The sequence below is a fragment of the Prionailurus viverrinus genome, chromosome D1 (genome assembly GCF_022837055.1).
Source record: "Prionailurus viverrinus isolate Anna chromosome D1, UM_Priviv_1.0, whole genome shotgun sequence".
In the NCBI taxonomy this organism is placed as follows: domain Eukaryota; kingdom Metazoa; phylum Chordata; class Mammalia; order Carnivora; family Felidae; genus Prionailurus; species Prionailurus viverrinus.
This window is the reverse complement of record NC_062570.1, coordinates 106,186,138-106,204,933: the sequence shown is the minus strand read 5'-3', so window position 1 is coordinate 106,204,933 and position 18,796 is coordinate 106,186,138. Positions and strand designations below refer to the sequence as shown.

General features: G+C 55.9%; 1 protein-coding gene and 2 long non-coding RNA genes across 4 annotated transcripts; 2 read left to right on the top strand and 1 right to left on the bottom strand.

The window, feature by feature from the left end:
• Window positions 1-15: 15 nt before the first annotated feature.
• Window positions 16-8,296, top strand: SSH3 (slingshot protein phosphatase 3). Of its 2 annotated transcripts, none has more exons than XM_047823481.1 (14): window positions 16-264; window positions 787-824; window positions 1,411-1,642; window positions 2,833-2,951; window positions 3,032-3,103; window positions 3,456-3,521; window positions 3,637-3,825; window positions 3,909-4,002; window positions 4,370-4,498; window positions 4,576-4,622; window positions 5,331-5,477; window positions 5,672-5,872; window positions 5,974-6,247; window positions 7,313-8,296. In XM_047823481.1, the coding sequence occupies exons 1-14, from the start codon at window positions 199-201 to the stop codon at window positions 7,583-7,585; spliced, it is 1,947 nt and encodes a 648-aa protein (XP_047679437.1). In that variant the 5' UTR covers window positions 16-198; the 3' UTR covers window positions 7,586-8,296. The 2 variants fall into 2 exon arrangements, with proteins under 2 accessions (XP_047679437.1, XP_047679436.1); XM_047823480.1 differs by having other exon boundaries at window positions 18-264; window positions 784-824.
• Window positions 2,484-11,476, bottom strand: LOC125146725 (uncharacterized). Its single transcript, XR_007144853.1, has 5 exons — window positions 11,247-11,476; window positions 3,715-4,096; window positions 3,442-3,583; window positions 2,875-3,089; window positions 2,484-2,685 (listed from the first exon to the last, which is right to left on the bottom strand). It is a non-coding gene; the product is annotated as an uncharacterized LOC125146725 (long non-coding RNA).
• On the top strand, window positions 11,473-18,348 carry LOC125146726 (uncharacterized). Its single transcript, XR_007144854.1, has 3 exons — window positions 11,473-11,798; window positions 14,764-14,886; window positions 17,955-18,348. It is a non-coding gene; the product is annotated as an uncharacterized LOC125146726 (long non-coding RNA).
• The last annotated feature ends 448 nt before the right edge of the window (window positions 18,349-18,796 follow it).

Here is an 18,796-nt window from a genome sequence, read left to right as displayed (position 1 = left end):
GCTGCTCGGTGCTGGCTCCGCAGACCGGGTTGGACGCGGGCTGGACGCGCGTCTGGCCCTTTAAGGGCCGCCCCCGAGGAGGTGCCAGGCCCTGGTGGCTCCGGTCTCTCCTTCCTGGTCCTGCGGGGCAGGGACTGTCCGTGGGGCCGTGGTAGGGCACCGTACCCGGACGGGCGCAGGTGTGCCCGGCCTGGCCCCATGGCCCTGGTCACAGTGAGCCGCTCCCCTCCGGCCAGCGGCCACTCCACGCCTGTAGGGCCCACGGTAAGTCTGGCTTTGCCGTGCTCCGGCCCACGCAGTTGGCTGCCAGCTGGGCCCCGGGGAGCGCGTCCTGCCCACTGCCAGCCTCCCCTTGAGGCTGGGGGTGTGGGAAGGGGGACCCTAAGTGTCTCGCTGGAGGGGACTGGGAGGGGGTCTGGAGGCTCCCAAGAACTTAGACCAAGGCAAGATCCGGAGCCCCGAACACCAGCCCACCCTGCGGAGGCCCTACCCTCTTCCAGGCCCAGATCTGGGCCAACCCCTTGGACACCTCCAGCACCCCCACCCACTCACCCCAGCTGCCCTACCTGGACTTTTGCCCAGGCTACCCCCCCCCCCCACCCCGTGCCTCCAGGTGGGGAGTGGACTGGGGGTGGGAAGGGATCTGACATCTTTTCTGGTTCCAGTCTCCAGTTGGGGGGTGGGGCGATCCCACCCCCACCCCCCACCCCCACAGCCCTGATAGCAGAGAGGAGAGTCCTTGCCACCCCCCACCTCACTCTGCCCCGGGGGCTGCTTTCTCAGCAGGACCAGGCATCCAAGCGGAGAAGCCGGCTCCAGCGAAGGTGAGCACCTCTCCCGGACAGAGACAACTACCTCCAGCTGCCAGGCCTGGCCCCTGCCCTACTGGAGGACTCGGCCAGAACCAACTACTGCATATGTGGGGCAATGTTGCTGGTGGGCACAGTGGGCTTGCAGTGCTGACCGGGCTGCCTTTGCTTTTATCTTCCTCCGGGTCAGTCGGGGCCCTTCCACCACTATTCTGGACCCAGGCTCGGGCCAGTAGTCACAAGCCAAAGGGCAGGGATGGGACAGCAGAGCCCAAGGGCTCCTGGGTCCCCACCAAGTTTACAGCATCTCCTGAGATAGGCAGGGGGGAAGGGAAAGGGAGCAACACTCCCCCCCCCCCCCCCACTTAAACAAGTGGCTCGGGGGCTTGGCAGCCTCCAAGACAGTAGCTCCCCAAATGTGGTGGCCTCAGCACTTGGGAACTCCTTAGAAATGCACATTCTCAGGCCTCCACCCCAGACCTGTTGACTCCCCCGGGACGGGGCCCAACACTTGTTCTAACAAGCCTGGTGGGTGAATCTGATGCACGTCTGCCCTGAGGGGGATGACGGACGTAAAGTGGTTTCCCTGCTGCCCTGCCAGGCAGAGCTTTGCAGTGCTCCGTGGGGCTGTCCTGGGACTGCAGGACGGAGAGGACAATGGAGAAGCAGCTGACGCTGGCCCTGAGGCAGTGGAGGGACCCCCGGGGGAAGAACAGCCCCACAGCGACCAGACAGACGATGGGCAGGGGCCCCAGAGTCCCCAGAAGCAGCAGCAGAGTCAGCACCTGCACCTCATGGTGGAGCTGCTGAGGCCACAGGACGACATCCGCCTGGTGAGGGGCCGCCGCCCTCGGAGAAGGGGAGAGAGCCAGCTCTTGAGGGGGGGGGGGGCGGGGGAGGCGAGGGTAGAAGGGAGCCAGCGTGTGTGTCTGCTGGGGAGCAGTGGCATGAGGGCAAGTGATACGGATCCCCCAAACCCTGAGGAGCCCCCCGGTTCAGCTAGTTGCTTAAACAGGGCACGATCACGTCTTCAGGTCTCTGGAGGAGCGGGAAATGATGGGGGTCTGCCCTGCATGAGCCTGTAAGGCCCGGTCGGGTCCAAGAGCTGGGAATTACACGGAGGTGGGGTTCTGTGCAACCAGCACAGGACCTTCCTGACCCCATGAGTTGTGCGCACACCTCGGGCCTGGCCGGCCGCTCCGGAGGGCCGGCTGAGCTGGAGGGGCGCCAGGCGGGGTGGGGCACAGGTGGGAGCCGGTGGACCAGTTCCCAGATGCCTGTGGGGCATCTCACTGTCGGCAGCAAGATGGGAAAAACAAAATGGAGGCAGTCTTTCCGAAAGCCGAATTTATTCCACGGAAGCACTGTCCTTTGTTATGAGATTGTGTCTTTAGTATTTCTTTGATGAGAAACCTTTCTTGAATCAAATGATGGTAATGGCAAGTGGAAAAGGTTTTTGGGTTTTTTTTAAACCTCTTTCCTGGGCAGAAATTGAAAATGGGCAATGGGTGCGAGGCCCATTCTCCCCTTTTTTCCATACATACCCCCTTTGCGAAAAATCTTTTTTTTTATTAAAAAAAAATTTTTTTTAATGTTTTATTTATTTTTGAGACAGAGAGAGACAGAGCATGAATGGGGGAGGGTCAGAGAGAGAGGGAGACACCGAATCTGAAACAGGCTCCAGGCTCGGAGCTGTCAGCACAGAGTCTGACGCGGGGCTCGAACTCACGGACCGTGAGATCATGACCTGAGCCGAAGTCGGACGCTTAACCGACTGAGCCACCCAGGCGCCCCACGAAAAATCTTCTTAAACATTCTGTTGGACCATGGAATCCCAAAGTTGGCAGCCACTGGGTTATAACTACCAATCTGGAACCTGGGAAGAGGAGGATGGGCACAGAGCAAGCAGGCAGCAGGTCTCTTCTAGGCCCACGTGTATGTCAGGTGGGGGGCGGGGGGCGGGGGATGCAGGGTCTTCTTGGGCCGCTGTGACCCTGGGCTTCCCCCTCCCCATCTTCCCTAGGCAGCCCAGCTGGAGGCGGCACGGCCCCCTCGGCTCCGCTACCTGCTGGTAGTTTCCACAAGAGAACATCAGAGCCAGGATGAGACAGTCCTCTTGGGAGTGGATTTCCCCGACAGCAGGTGCGAGCAGGGAGAGGAAGGGAGGGGGGCAAGGAAGTGAGATGCTGGGGAACAATGGCTTTTCTTCTGTCCCCTGCCAGCTCCCCGAGCTGCACCCTGGGCCTGGTCTTGCCTCTCTGGAGTGACACCCAGGTGTACCTAGATGGAGACGGGTAAGAGATGGCGACTGGAGGGAGGAGAGAGGGGAGAGGGCGGCCGGCAGGGTGATGGACCGGATAGGGTGACTGGGCAGTGGGGAGCAGCGGAAGAAACGCAGGCTGGGTGTCTGGGGCCTGGGCCGACTCAGCTCCATCTCGGATTTGCTGTGTGACTCTAGGCAGGTCACCTAACTTCTCTGGGCCTCGGCCACCCCAGGTGTGGCAAATGGGGCTCATTTTGAAGCCCAAATGCTGTGTATGTACGTATTCTGAGGGCCAGCCTCGCGAGGTGGCGAGTGGGTTGGCCTCTCAGGAGCTCTGTCCCGGAGCCTGGAGTTGGATTCTACCCGCACCTGGTCTCCCTCAGGGGCTTCAGTGTGACGTCCAGTGGGCAGAGCCGAATCTTCAAGCCCATCTCCATCCAGACCATGTGGTAAGGGTTAGGGCGGCCCCGGTCTCCGGCCGGCCTCCTCTTCTCAGAGCCGGTTGGAGGGCCTGGGGAGGGGCGGCAGGGAGGAGGGTGTGACCCAGCCCGTCCTCTGTCCTAGGGCCACGCTCCAGGTGTTGCACCAGGCATGTGAGGCGGCTCTTGGCAGCGGTCTTGTGCCAGGGGGTAGTGCCCTTACCTGGGCTGGATACTACCAGGACAGACTGAGCTCTGACCAGAGCTGCCTCAACGAGTGGATGGCCATGGCCGACCTGGAATCCCTGCGGCCTCCCAGCGCCGAGCCTGGCCGGTCAGCGCGGGCAGGGGAGGAGAGGGGAGGGTGCCATGGGGGAGCCGGGAAGGGGCTCTTGGACTGACGGGCTCGGCTCCCAGGCCCTCAGAGCAGGAGCGGATGGAGCAGGCGATCCGGGCTGAGCTGTGGGAGGTGCTGGACACCAGCGACCTGGAGAGCGTCACTTCCAAAGAGGTGGGCCGGGGGGTTCCGTGTCTGGCTCAGTCGGTGCTGCATGCGACTCTTGACATCGGGGTCACGAGTTCAAGCCCCCACGTCGTGTGTAGAGCTTACTCAAAAAAAATAATAAAAGCTGGGCTGGTGCTGGGGAGGAGCAGGGGCCAGGAGAGAGCTGGGCCCCGGGCCGGGGGTGGGGGTGGGGAATCCTCCCACGGGGGCAGAGCTTTCCCCCAGTCCTGAGCCAGTCCCCCACGCCTGGCTTCAGCTCCTCTGTCTAGATGGACAGGTGCTGTCCTCTGAGGCCCCGGAGGGAAGGGCCGGGCATCAGGACGCTTGCAAGGCACCCCCCCCAGCCTCTCCTCCCCTTTGGCTCCGCCTGCAGATCCGCCAGGCCCTGGAGTTGCGCCTGGGCCGTCCTCTCCAACAGTACCGCGACTTCATTGATAACCAGATGCTGCTGCTCATGGCCCAGCAAGACCGCGCCTCCCGCATCTTCCCCCACCTCTACCTGGTGAGCAGCAGGGGGAGGGCGGCGTGAGGGCGCCACAGGTGGGGGAGACGGAGGGTGAAGCTTCTGTCCCTCCGCAGGGCTCAGAGTGGAATGCGGCAAACCTGGAGGAGCTCCAGAGGAACAGGTAGGGCTCTGGGCCCTCAGGACCACCTACCCTGTGTCTTCCCCTTCCCCTGACCTCACCCCAAGGGGCAACCTGGCCAGAAACCCCCAGATCCCCCCCCCAGCAGCTGCTAGCTCTGCCTCCGACCCCCTCCCCCCGGCAAGGTCTTGGGGGCCTGCTGGCAGCTCCCCTGGCCCGCTTCCTCCCCACTCTGTAAAGCAAGCCCCATATGACACAGAGAAGAGGGGCGGCAGTGGGGTGGGCGCCCCGAGGGCCTTTCCCAAGCGGAAAAGCCCCTCTCCACCTGACCACGTCTCACAGAGACAGGCAAGGGGGCTGGCTGCCTGCCCTCCTTGGTTCCTGCCATTTGTCCCCCACGGGCTCCCGGGAAACCTACTGTGGCCCCCGTCACCATCACCCAGCTGCTGCAGATCCACCCAGTCTCAGCTTAGATCAAAGCTGTCCTCCCACTGGCTTCTGAGACTAGTAGGCTTAGTGCTCCAGTCAGCCCAGCAGCTACCTGGACCAGAGGGGGAAACTCAAACCCCGGTGGGGCGGCATGATTCGCTCAGGGTCACGGCCATCTTCTCCTCCCCTCACGACTGCACCGTCCCCACCCGACTCTCAGAACCAAGGACTAAACAGAACCAGCAGGGTCGGCCGGGTCTGCTGGCCAATGGGCCTGGTGCCCCTGGCAACGTCAGCCGGGCCGCATACCCTCTGCTACAGGGTCAGCCACATCTTGAACGTGGCCCGCGAGATTGACAACTTCTACCCCGATCGCTTCATCTACCACAACGTGCGCCTCTGGGATGAGGAGTCAGCCCAGCTGCTACCCCACTGGAAGGAGACACACGGCTTCGTGGAGGCCGCGAGGTGGGGCTCCGCCTGCCCCAGCTTCAAGCGGTCCCCTTGCCTCTTCCCTCCGGCTCAGGACCTCTCCCGGCCCTCAGGGTCTCGGCTCCCTCCTCTGCTCTGGGCGGAGCACTCCCTGTCCTCCCACACCGCAGGGCCCCTCCCAGCGATGGGGCGGGGAAGGGGGGGGTGCTGACCGTGTTCTGCCTCCACAGAGCACAGGGCACTCGGGTGCTAGTCCACTGCAAGATGGGCGTCAGCCGCTCAGCTGCCACGGTGATAGCTTATGCCATGAAGCAGTATGGCTGGAGTCTGGAGCAGGCTCTGCGCCACGTGCAGGAGCTCCGGCCCATCGCCCGCCCCAACCCCGGCTTTCTGCGCCAGCTGCAGACCTACCAGGGCATCTTGACCGCCAGGTACAAGCCACAAGCCGGGGGGGCCCGGGGAGCAGGTGGGTGTGGGCGCTGGGCGTGGCTGCTGGGTCACTCAAGGCTGACTGAGGCCCACCTCTTTCCAGCCGGCAGAGCCACATCTGGGAGCAGAAAGTGGGTGGGGCTTCCCCAGAGGAGCCCCTCGCCCCTGCGATGTCTACACCATTCCCGCCTCTTCCGCCGGAACCAGGGGGCAGTGGGGAGGCGAAGGCTATGGGTTTGGAGGAGAGCCGGTCAGCCCTGAAAGAGGAGCCTGGGCCACGGCCCCGTATCAACCTCCGAGGGGTCATGCGGTCCATCAGCCTCCTGGAGCCTTCCTCGGAGCTGGAAAGCATTTCAGGGGCCAGTGATCTGCCAGAGGTGAGGCTGGAGCTAGGGAAGGAGCCCAGACTGAGGCACATCAGGGGACAGAAGTAGGAGGGGCAGATGGCAGGAGGAAGGAGAGAGACCGGGACCGGGGCCCAACTTCCCATGGGGACCATTCCCTGGGCAGCTCACTTCTGTCCCCTCAAAGCAGCCAAGGAGACCTCGTGGGCGGTCGGCGAGCACTGCCCTCCGTGGGAGCTGCAGAGCAGCCATGGGGCCGGAGGCACCTGCGTGGGCTTCTCAGCCGAGCCAGCCCCGGGGTGAAGGCTGCAGACAACTCTCAGCCCGATGAAAGGACTTGCCTCCTAAGGGGCAGGGCTGCCCAGCCATGGCACGAGCATCCTCCCCAGGCCAAGAGCTGGACACCCAACTGCCAACCCCAGACGAGGTGGAGAAGGTGCTCTGCGGCCCCTCCCAAATCTGAGGGGAACCCACCAGAGGATGGGGTACAGAGGGGTCGTGGCACTCACGTGACCAAATACGGGCTGGGCAGTTGAGCATCCTCTGTGCTAAGTGCTGCAGGGCACAAGCAGAAGACCAGAGACTAGCCTTTGCCTTAGGAAGCCAGACCCACCACGGGACTGGAGGCCAAGATGGCTGACCTGAGGACAGAGAGCTCCTTGCAGAGGGTGGGAACCTTTGGGAGAGGCTTCCTGGAGGAGGTGGCACTGGGTATGGATGGTTGATGGGTGAGCGAGCGTGGGTGTTCCTAAAGGTAGTGTCTTCACTCGGTACCCGGAAGGTGTTTCACCTGCAGCTCTCAGGACTGACTGCACAAAGGCAGGGGGGCAAGAGGAGGAGGAGGGGGCCTCAAGGATATGGCAGGTGCAGGGGAGCTCAGGAGGGCTTCTGGGGCCAGAAGGAGGACCGGCGGGGGCCAAGGAGCAGGGCAGTGGGGCGGGGCTGCTATCTTCCCTCCTATGGAAATACGACCATGAGTAGCTCAGATTTTCTACATTCACTTAACATTCCACACCTACCCCTTCCCAGGCTTTGTGCTCAATAACTCTGCCCTGGAAAGACTTCTCAGTGATTCTTCTTGCACTCTGACCCTTCTAGGTGTTTTCTTCAAACGAGTCTTCAGAAGAAGACCCTCCGGTGCCCTTCCCTCAGCTCTCAAAGGCCAAGGGAGGCGAGCCGGGTCCCAAGGGGCCTTGGCCTGCCCTGAAGTCCCACCAGTCTGTGGTTGCCCTCAACAGCGCCGCCCTGGTGGCCAGCCGGACCCGGGCCTTGCAGGAGCAGGCAGAGGCCGGCCGTTCCTCCACACCCAGGCTCCGGAAGGTGGTGAGGCAGGCCAGTGTGGATGGCAGTGGGGAGGAGGGCGAGGCTTGAGCCCTCACACATGCTCATGGCCCCCTAGACACAAATAGAGGCGCCTGAACACAGCTCCTGGGACGAGCGCCCTTCATTCCTGTCAGCTTGTCCACATTCCTTTTAGCTCCTCCCCAGTGGCCCCGAGATTCCATCACTACAGCCTCAGCTCCTATGGCCTTAAGTCTCAGACATGTCCACCTTTCCAAGGGCTCAAGATCTTCTCTATAACGGGGATGTGACAGAGAGACTGAAAGTGCCTTTGGGGGCCAGAGCACCTTGCTTCATTCCCAGCTGCTGCCTGAAACACTCACTTGCAGCCAGGGAATAAACCCAGTGCAGAAAGGCTCATGCTTCCTCCCTCACCCACTCCCATGTGCCTCACCCCTGCCCCTCTTCATTCCTGGGGCCCGCTAGGCCAGAGAACCAGTGGCCCTTAAAGGCCAAGAGTAACCTCAGTTCCCAGTTCTGGAGGCTCTGAGGAGCAGAGAGCGGTCCCGCCGATGGGGCCTTCCTCCCGCATTCCACAACCAGCCCGTCTTCTGCTGTTGTCCCCTGCCCCATGCCACTCCCCGACAGCAGTGCGCTGGGTCACAGGGCACCAGGCCAAAGAAAGTCTTCTTCTTGTCCTTCACGGCCTCTGGCCAGTTTTTCACAGTCTTAATAGTATCTGGCTTTGTACTTAGAAATAAAAAAAAAACATTTTCATATTATTTTCACTTTTATGATAAAGCTGTGTGCCTGTGAGTCTGATTCTTCTCTGGTTACACACGAAGTTTGGCCTCTCTTAGCCCTTCCGGCCTCCTCATAGCAACCACCAGGTGTCTTTAGACAGGCCCCGTTTTGGAGGACTGGCGGGGTGGGAGGGTAGTGGCGGGGTGGGGCCGGAAGAGGAATGGGGAAGAGAAGAGGGGAGACCAGTGTTATCTCCCTCACTTCCTAGGGCAGGGCCTGGGTAAATGTTAGCTGCCCCTGCGCCCGTCAGGCAGGTTGGGGTGGGGGACAAGTCTACGCCGGGCAGCAGGTGCTTGGCTCTGTTGGGACAGCTGAAGCGAGTTACCCATGAGGAAGTGGGGGCTGCCGACGCCTATCTGGACAGGACCAAGCCTGTTCCGGAAGCTAAGGCTCTGTTTGGACACTTGATGATTGTTCTCGAGCACACTGTGGGCCCCAAGAATCTTCCTCTTGCTACAATGCAAGACAGCCTGATCAAGAAGGACCCTCGATGGGCCCTCCCCTCCTGCATCCGGGTTCCTTTTGCTCCACTTTACCGTTCAAAAAGAGTAAGTTATTCCATCTTTGTCACTTCTGTCTTCTCTTCCCAAGATCATATCCTCTGTCCCATAAACACACTACTTCGGTTGGGGGGGGGGGTGGATATGCAACTCCTTCCTTCAAAGCAGACTCAGACGTAGGAGCTGGCACCACTTGAGAACTCATGCCCCATTGGAAGGGCATTTCTCACCTAGACCCCAGTGGGACCCCAGCACTACTCTACTCCTAGAGTACCAAGGGACAAGAAACTTGGGATCTAGCCCTGGCTTTGCCACTTATAACTCACTTCCCTTCAAGTCTCTGTTTCTTTCTGTAGAACAAAGGGATTAGACTAGGAAATCCCTAAGTGCCCCCTTCCCACTTTGGTGTGTTAATGATACATGTCACCTACACATTGACAGAATTCACCCCCAACATGCTCTCTAGAAGAACCATGTGTACCTGTGTGTAGGTGACATGCCTAGGGCCCCAGGTGGGGTCCAGAGAGGCTCGCCTGATTCTTGATCCACCTCGCTGGTCCACCCTTCTGAGCAAACAGTGGGGCTGCCTGTCATCCTCCAGCCAACCATGCGTCTCACCCAGGCTGCCCTTTCAGCAGTCCTAAGCCAGGGTTAGGGGCAGGTAGGGTGACAATGTCAGGAAGGAAGCCAAGGCCAGGCCCTGCCTTCCTACAGCCTCTGCGGCTGGGAATGGAGAGTCCTATCACGAACTCAGAGCTAGGGGCTGACCAGAGTCTATGGACAGGAACAACTGGCTGGCTCTCAGTTGGTAGAGCAACTGATAGTCTAGATCTCAGGGTCGTGAGTTCGAGCCCCACATTGGGTGTAGAGATTACTTTAAAAGAATGCAAATGATTTAACACACACACACACACACACACCCCTCACACAAATTGCTAAAGGGGCAAAAAAAGTTAAAAAAAAAGATATATGATGAAAAGTATGTGTCCTTTAGATCTTATTTTCCAACGCTTCACAGGCAGCATCGTTTCAACTTCTTCTGAGTCCCTCCAAAGACGTTCCATGCTTATGTCATCAAATATATTTATGTATTGTTTTAAAAACATAAATTATAGGGGCACCTGGGTGGCTCAGCTGGTTAAGCGTGACTGGTGGTTTCCGCTCAGGTCTCCGGGTTTCGTGCGTTTGAGCCCCGCATCGGGTTCTGCACTGGAAGTGGTGCGGAGTCTGCTTGGGATTCTGTCTGTCTCCCTCTCTGTCTCTGCTCCTCCCCCACTTGTGCTCTGTCTCTTCCAAAATAAACAAATAAACGTAAAAAACCCATAAATTACAGCATATTAACATTGACACTTTGACATTTTTTTTCATAGCACAAAGAGTGGCACATCAGTTCAGAAAGCTCTGCCTAATTCCTAAAACAATCAGACACATTCTATTCTATGGACTCCATTTATTTAAGTGCGCATCTACTAAAGAACATTCAGGTTGCTTATGGATATATATTTTTTTCATTCCAAGTAATGCTTAAGTACTCTTGCATATACTTTCTGGTGCACACAGGGCCACTAAACCTGTAGGACGTATTTTTTTTAATGTTTTTATTTTCGAGACACAGAGAGACAGAGCATGAGTGGGGGAGGGGCAGAGAGAGGGAGACAGAATCTGAAGCAGGCTCCAGACTCTGAGCTGTCAGCACAGAGCCCGACGCGACGCGGGGCTTGAACTCTAGGACTGTGGGGACGCTTAACCGACTGAGCCACCCAGGCGCCTACTGTAGGACATAGTTCTAGAATTGCTGAAGCAAAGGCTATATGCATTTAATCTGGAAGGCATTGCCTAATTTCCCTCCACGAAGTTGCACCAATGTACAGCAAACAGGAATGTCTGTGCGTGTCCTTAAAGGACTGTCCAGCCTACACCACAACAACGTCATCTCCAGCGAATCTTAACAACACTCCCAGAGGAGAAAACGCACGCATTATAATTACCACGTTTTGGAAATAGGAAACTGAGGCCCAGAGAAGTAACTGAGCGATAGGGCCTGAAATCGATCCTAAGTTTCTAGATCTCAGCCCGGAGGCCGAACTCGGAGGGACAGGGCGGCGTCCAACTCGCACTGCTTTTCACCAGTTCTGCTCAAGGCCGTCGCTCGCAAATCCCACGTCGACTCCCACCCGCATCGGGAGCCTCTCGGGAGCCGGGCCGGTCGCCCAGCCCAGACGCGAACCCTTGCCCGAAGCTCGCCTCCGGACAAGCAGCAGGCGCCTCCCGGCAACCCCCTTCCCAGAGTTCTCCCTCCACCCGGCCCCGGTCGGCCGGGGCCAGGGAGGCCCCTCGTCAGGACTACATTTCAAACGGCACAACTGAACGCGGCGAAGGGAGCGCGTCCCGGCCTCCGCCCCCTACACCCTAGACACCTCAGAGCCGCGGCTGCCAGGAGTAACTACCTTTCAGGCCTCCGCGGCCTCTCCTACGCCGGCAGCGCTCGGCCTGGGGGTAGTGGGGGAAACGACCCCGGAGGCGCGGAACCCACCGCGATGCTCGGGCGCCATCTCGCGTCCGTGCCTTTGGCCGCCGGGTGGCAGCCCGGAAACTACGATTCCCACCGTGCCTAGCGCGTCCGCGCAGGCGCGAAGAGCCTCTCTCGTTTCCATGGGAACCTCGCCCTCTAGGGTCCCAGGGGCTGGACTTCCGCGGGGCGCGTGGCTGTTGTTCCCCCTCAGGTGCCCTCGCGCTAGGCTGGGTCTGCGGACAGCCGAGGGGGCAGAATAGGGGGCTCGAGGGGAGGAGGCCAGGCGGCTCTGCCTCCCGGGACCGGCGCTGCCAAGTTCTCGGCGTCCGGCGGTCCGCGCGTTTCCTGGGCCTCGGAGTTTGAGGCGGAGGGGCCCGGGGAGGCCCGGGTCGGCGAGGCCAGCGTCCGTCCGGCTCTGACCCGCGCAGCCCGCCTCGCTCCGCGCCAGCGCCCTGTCCCCGGCCGAAAGCCTGCGCGCCGCAGACAGGTACTGCCGGGACGCGGGTCGGGCGCGGCCGCCCGCGGGATGGGTGGCGCCGCAGGTGAGCGTGGAGGGGCGCCGGCCGGGCAAGGCAGGGAGCGCCCCCGGGGTTGAGTCCGGCTCTGCCTCTCCTGGGTCCGGGACCCGGGGCTCACCAAACGTGGCTTCAGCTCCTCCTCCGTCAAGTGGGGCTTGGGCTGGAATTCTAGGGCACCTTGCCATCCCGTTGCAGAGCAGCCTCTGGCTCCGTGCCACGGGCGGGGGCAAGTCCCTTCATCTCTCTGAGCCCGTTTTCCTCTATTGCAAAGTGACGAGGTTGAAGCAGATGATCTTTACGGTCTCTTCTAGAGAATATGGGATCATTACCCCCACAGTGCGCCCCGCGTGCCAGACACGGGGAGCTGGATGGTTTTGAGCGACAATCTCAGCTCAGGATCTGGAGTCAGAGAAACTCGGGTGTGTGGTTTTGGACAAAGTTTTCACATCTCTTGAGCCTCGGTTTCATCAGTTGCAAAACCAGGGGTAATCATACTGTCACCTCAAGTGTTTGAAGGTTAAACGAGATAATGCGCGTAAGTTTTTAGCCCTAGGCCTGCACCTAGTAAGCGTTGTCCCAAGTCCCAGCCATCATTTCTCATACTTTAAAGAACATTCCGGGGCGCCTGGGCGGCTCAGTCGGTTGAACGTCCGACTTCGGCTCAGGTCATGACCTCTCGGTCTGTGAGTTTGAGGCCCCCCCCCCCCCCCCCCCCCCCCCCCCCCCGGGCTCTGTGCTGACAGCTCAGAGCCTGGAGCCTGCTTCAGATTCTGCGTCTCCCTCTCTCTCTGCCCATCCCCCGCTCATGCTCTGTCTCTCTCTCTCTCTCTCTGTCAAGAATAAATAAACATTAAAAAAAAGAAGAAGAAGAAGATTCCTTAGCTACCGTGAGACCTTTACCTAATTTTTGGAGTCATTTTTCTTGATGGGTAAATCCATTCTCCTAGGCAGGATGGTTTCATAGGCTGATTCCAATGGGGAAGCCTGAGTCTTCTTACCCAAGGCTGGATGCTCTCAACCTGTGTATCTCCTTCCTTCAGGAAAAGTCTGAGTTATATCATTACCACTTGGTAGGGAGGGAGCGTGCAAAGTCCAACACCACGCAGTGTTGAAAATACTTTTTCTTCCTTATAATTCATAGAAGATGTGAGCACCAGGGTGCCTGGGTGGCTCAGTCAGCTAAGCATCTGACTTCGGCTCAGATCATGAGCTGGCAGTGGTTCATGGGTTCGAGCCCCACGAAGGGCTCTGTGCTGACACCTCGGAGCCTGGAGCCTGCTTCGGATTCTGGGTCTGCTTCTGTCTCTGCCTCTACCCCGCTCATGCTCTGTCTCCCTCAAAAATAAATAAACATTACCAAAAAAAAAGCAAGATGTGAGCACTTACATGCTATGATGCAGAAACCGCAGAATATTGAATTATAATATTTATATAACATTTACCTAAGACCAGAGGAATACACACACAATTACAAGGAATACGTAAGAATCGTATACTACTTGCATTGAGTTCTAACTTTGTATTCATTGGGAAAATCCCAACAAGGAACTTTAAGTTAGTGATAAAATGTATTATTTATTAAATCTGGGAACTCCCAGTGGCTTCACAAACAAGTTTCCGTTCATCCAAAGAGCATCTGTATGAGGAAGCCGCATTGTACGAATAGTTTTTGGCCACGTATTATGTACCTGGCATTGTGTGGCGTGGTCTGAAGGATCCAGAGATGTGTGAGATGATCTTTGCCCTCAAGAAAACAGAGTCTGTAGAGGAGATCGACTATGCATACCGAACACGTAATACAAGAGGAACATGACACATCATGAGAGAGATACAGGTGTCTACTGTGAACACTCAGAGGCCGGAGACACCACTGCTAAGTGGCTGTGTCATGAGAGCAGCAAGGAGCAGACAGCACTTCAGCGGGGCCTTGAGGGATGTAGACAATGTGGATGTGCCAGGGAGTGGGGAAAAGATACTGTGGGCACTCCCCACCCCCGGTAGCCCCGAGAATGGGGGAGAAATGTCTGGAGCCCCATCTAGATGTGAACTCTTGAGAGCAGGGAATGGATTTTGGTCAGTGTTTTACTCCCAGCACAGCACACACGTGTAGGAAATATTAGTGGAGGAACAGGGGCTCTGAGTCTTGGCGAGACAAGGTATCATCCTGAGACCCTGGTGTTAAGCTTACACGCTGTCTTACAGACACCCCGGGAAGGGAAGAACGTGATCGGCAGGCGTTTGGGGGGCCATATCATTGGCATGTCTAGTACAGTGACTAGGAGTCAAGTGAATAGGGTCTGGTGGACGGGTAGGAGGGTTCGTGAGCCTCCTTCCCCGGAAGTGAGCTGAACTACCACCAGGGGAGGAAACTACAGCGCAGGATTGTGAAGCAGTCTTGAGGGCCAGTGATGGATACTTTGGTCTCGGGGCATTTGTGGCTGTTCTTGGCTCTCCTCTGTCTGCGGCCCACTCCTCCCCAGAGGATGTCTCTCCCGTCTGTGACCCACCTGGGAGCGGAAACTGTGTCCCCCATGCCAACAGATTGCCAAGGCCTGTAGCCCCCCGCAGAGGAAGGAAGTTGGCCTTGCTGGCGCCATCATCAGGCTGACTTCAGGGCCGTGCCCTTCTAGCCCTGAAGGGGACCACCTAGAACAGCTGTCCAAAGACCCGGGAAAGGGAGAACCACCTCAGCACTTGGGACAGAGGTGTCGCAAAGGACGACACCTTTTGAGGACGGCAAAGCAGAGAATATTGAGAGGAGAGTGGCTTGAGGACAGGGCAGACCCTCCCAGGTCCTGTTTAGGCTCCCCTCTGGGGTCCTTTTGTTGCTCACAAAGCGTGAAATCATCCTCGGATTGAAGAAACTGGGGGAGGGTTAAGTGGGTTCAACCAAAGAAGGGATGGGGCACGACTGATTGACTGTTTTGTCCCTAGATGGGGGATGGCGCCGGACTTCTGGAGGGACCCAGAACCGGCTGTTCTTTCATCTTCCCGGCAGCCTGCACGTCCACTCTGGAGTCCTGCTCTTCCAGTTTGCTCCCACTCCACTGGCTGCGGGTAAGTGCCCACTGGGCATCGGGATTCCCGAGTAGCCAAGTGCCACGCGAAGCTTTGGCAACTCCAGGCCTGGCGTTTGAGAGGAGGTCACCACAGCCGAGTGCCTGCCCCGGAGGCCTACGTCAGCCTGCTTCAGGGGCGTGCCGGTCCTTTACAATTCACAACGGCCAGAAAGTCTTACATCATGACCTTGACTTTTCCACCTGAGAGATCTGAGTTTTGGGGTTGTAGACCAAAGAGCCAGACGGTGGCATGGAGACCGGCGATCTTTCCGCTCCCTCGGCTGTCACTGAAGGGGTGCCATCTGCCTACCGGCAGGGCCGTAGTCGTAGGCTGACCTGAAAACAGAGCCGTACGCCCCTTCCTTCTCATTTCAGTCAGAATTTCCTACCCCTTTGCCTCAGTTTTCCAGCCTGGCCCAGCTGTTCTCAGACACATTTGGCCAGAGTCTCACTCCCGTACCCGCGCTAGACTCTGACTTGTTCCCGTGGCTGCATGTCGCATCGGGGAGCCGGTGCCCCTTCTCCTGCTCTGCAGCTGCCTGGACCGCTGGCACACCAGAGGGGATTCTGGGTCTGGGTTGGAGAACTGAGAATACAAAGCTGTCCTCCCACTGGGTGGGGAGGCGAGTTGGCGGAGTTTGCCCGGTGAGCTTCCCCGGCCTGGGTACAGATGCCACACTCCACCCCACTGGCGCGACCCGCAGAAGCTCGGCGAGCCTCGGGGGTGAAGATGGAGAGGGAGGTGCGGCAGAAAGGGGCGGGTGGAAGAAGACCCGGATAAAAGCAAGGGCCACATGCTGGCCTCGCTCAAGTCAGACATAATCGTGGGGGAGAGCGACAGATTGGGTGAAGGAGGGTGCCCCTAAAGGCCGGGGAGACAGAGCTCATTATATGTACTCCGCCCCCCATAAGTTATGTGGCCCGGGAAGGCTTGGAACTTAGCAGAAGTGTCCAGAACAGCAGCTGCCTGTCTATCCCAGCAGTCCACACGGCTGTGCAGCTCGTGTCTTCACTTGGCGGGCCTCCGCCACGGCCTGTGGCATTAACTACATTCATTATGTCGTGCAACCCTCCTCACTAGCCATTTCCAGAACTTTTTCATTAAACATCCCATCCACCCTGGCAATCTCTATTCTACTTTCTATCTCCATACCTTTGCTCATCCACCTCATGCAAGTGGAATCATTCAATAGTCATTTTATGTGTGGCTTATGTCCCTTAGCCTAATATCTTCAAGATTCATCTATTTTTCTAGCATGGGTCAGAACGTCATTCCTTTTGAAGGCCGAATAACATCCCGCTGCATGGATAGACATTTTGCTTCGGCTTTCACCTGTTGATGCACATAGGGGTTATTCCCATCTTCTGGCCACTCTGGATGACGCCGTGAACACGGCTGTACAAACATCTGTTTGAGTCCCTGCTTTGATTCTTTAGCGCGTACCTGGAAGTAGGGTTGCTGGATCATATGGTAAAGTCTGTGTTCAACTTCCTGAGGAGTCGCCAAACTGTTTTCACAGCGGCCAAGAAACTTCACGATGATGCAGTATTATTATCTAGATTGCCTACCATAATTATATTTCCCCAAATAGCCCTAAAGTTTCCATTACAGCTTTAAAAAAAAAAAAAAGTTTCAAGATCCAATCAGGGATCACAGACTGCGTTTAGTTGTCATGTCTCTTGATTCTTCTTTGATCTAGAATAGTGTTCCTTCCTATTTGTTTTTCATGCCACTGCCATTTTTGCAGAACCCAGCCCAGTTGTCTTATAGAATATCCTCCAATTTGAATTTGCTTGAATGTTTCCTTGCAGTTAGATTCAGATTAAACCTTTCTGCAAGAATACTATATGAGCAGTAAGTTCTCTCTGTTTCATTACTTCAACCATTTAATGTTGCCCGATCTCATTATTGCTGATGTTGAATTTGGTTGCTGGTTAAGGTGTCATCTGCTAGATCTTTCCATGGTCCAGGAACCCTTTCGCTTTGTAGTCATGAGCTGTGTGGTAAGTTGAAGTTGCGTGAATATCCTGTCCCCAACAATCTGTCAATCATTGGTTTTAGTATCAAGGAATGACCTTTGCCTAAATTATTATTTCATTGTGTTTTTTTTTTAATTCTATCATTCCTTCTACATTTATTATGTGTTTTGTAGAATCTATTATTCTGAGGCACCTGGGCGGCTCAGTCAGTTAAGCATCCAGCTCTTGATTTCAGCTCTGGTCATGATCTAGTGATTCATGAGATCAAGCGACACGTTGAGATCTGCACTGACCGTGTGGAATTTGCTTGGGATTCTCTCTCTCTTCCTCTCTCTCTCTCTCTCTCTCTCTCTCTCTTTCTCTCTGCACTGTCCTTCTCAAAATGAATAAATAAACTTAAAGGAAAAAAAAGAAAAAAGTCAGCGGAAACATACTCATGAGATAATACCAATGTTGAAATTAGCATACAAGGACTGCAAAGTAGTTACTATAAATATGACTAAGGACTTGAAGGAAAATATAGTGGTCTTAATTGGGAGTCTTAACAGAGTAATTAAAACTGTAAAGAATTGGGGCACCTGCGTGGCTCAGTGGGTTAAGCGTCCAAGTTTGGCTCAGGTCATGATCTCACAGTCCTTGAGTTCAAGCCCCGCGTCAGGCTCTGTGCTGACATGACAGCTCAGAGCCTGCTTCTTCAGAGATGTCTCCTTCTCTCTCTGATTCTCTCTCTCTCTCTCTCAAAATAAATAAACATTAAAAAAAAATACAACTGTAAAGAACCAAATAGATTGAAAAATCCATTGGAGTGGCTTACCAAAAGATTGAAGAAGGCTTGGAAGAAGAATAGGCTGTGAGTTTAAGGACAAGTCTGGAGAAATGATCTCATCTGAAAATCAGAAACAAAAGGACTGAATAGAAATTAACAATGCCCAAGCGATCTATAGGACCATCTCAAGCAGCCTAACGTATGTGTCTGGAGTTCCAGAAAGAGAGGAGAGAGAGGACGGGACAGAAAAATATATGTATTTGAAGACATAATGGTAAGGAAAAAAAATGTGAAATTTGATGAGAAACATTCACTTACAGATTCAAGAAGCTTGGCAAGCCACAAACAGGATGAGCACAGGAAAATCACACCTGGAGTAAGCATGTCATAGTCCAAGTGCTGAAAACCAGAGGTAAAGAAAACATTTTGAAAGCAGGTAGGTTCCATATCGGGGAACAGTGATGTGGAAGAGTGGAGGACAGAGTCAGTGAGCTCACACTCTGAAGTGCTGACAAAGAAGACAATCTAGAATTCTGTAGCCAATGAAAATATCTTGCAGTAGGAGAGACAGGTAAAGACATTTTATGAGAAATGATAGAGGATGGGGCTCCTGGGTGGCTCAGTCAGTTAAGCAGCCGACTCCTGATTTGGGCTCAGGTCGTGATCTCGTGGTTTGTGAGTTCAAAACCTGCACTGGGCTCTGTGCTGGCGGCGTGGAGCCTGCTTGGGATTCTCTCTCCCTCTCTTTCTGCCCCTTCCCCACTCTCTCCCTCTCTCAAAATAAGTAAATAAATAAACATGTACATACATACACACATACGTAAAACTTAAAAAGAGCGACAGAGAAGAGACTTTGCTGCTGGCGGGCCTGCGCTCTGAGAAATGCTAAAGGGCGTTCTTCAGTCTGAAAGGAAATTTGGGAACTTGGATCCATAGGAAGGAATGAAGCACCACAGAAATGGTAAAAGTTGGGTAAATTTAAAAGCGTTACTTTTTTGTTTTCTCAATTTCCACAAAAGACAAGTATCTATTTACAGCAAAAGTAATATTATCATAAGATACAGTTTATGACATATGGAGGAATAAAATATAATAGTAGAAATAATGGGAGAGCAAATAAACTTATATTGTTGTAAGGCTCTAATATCTGTGAAATGTGAAG

What these genes read in the sequence shown, in the direction of transcription:
- SSH3 (XM_047823480.1), top strand. Translation starts at nt 199, where the DNA reads ATGGCCCTGGTCACAGTGAGCCGCTCCCCTCCGGCCAGCGGCCACTCC. An exon ending in AGAAGCCGGCTCCAGCGAAG is followed by an intron (nt 825 to 1,410) that starts GTGAGCACCTCT and finishes CTGCCCTGCCAG; the next exon opens with GCAGAGCTTTGCAGTGCTCC. An exon ending in TCTTCCCCCACCTCTACCTG is followed by an intron (nt 4,499 to 4,575) that starts GTGAGCAGCAGG and finishes GTCCCTCCGCAG; the next exon opens with GGCTCAGAGTGGAATGCGGC.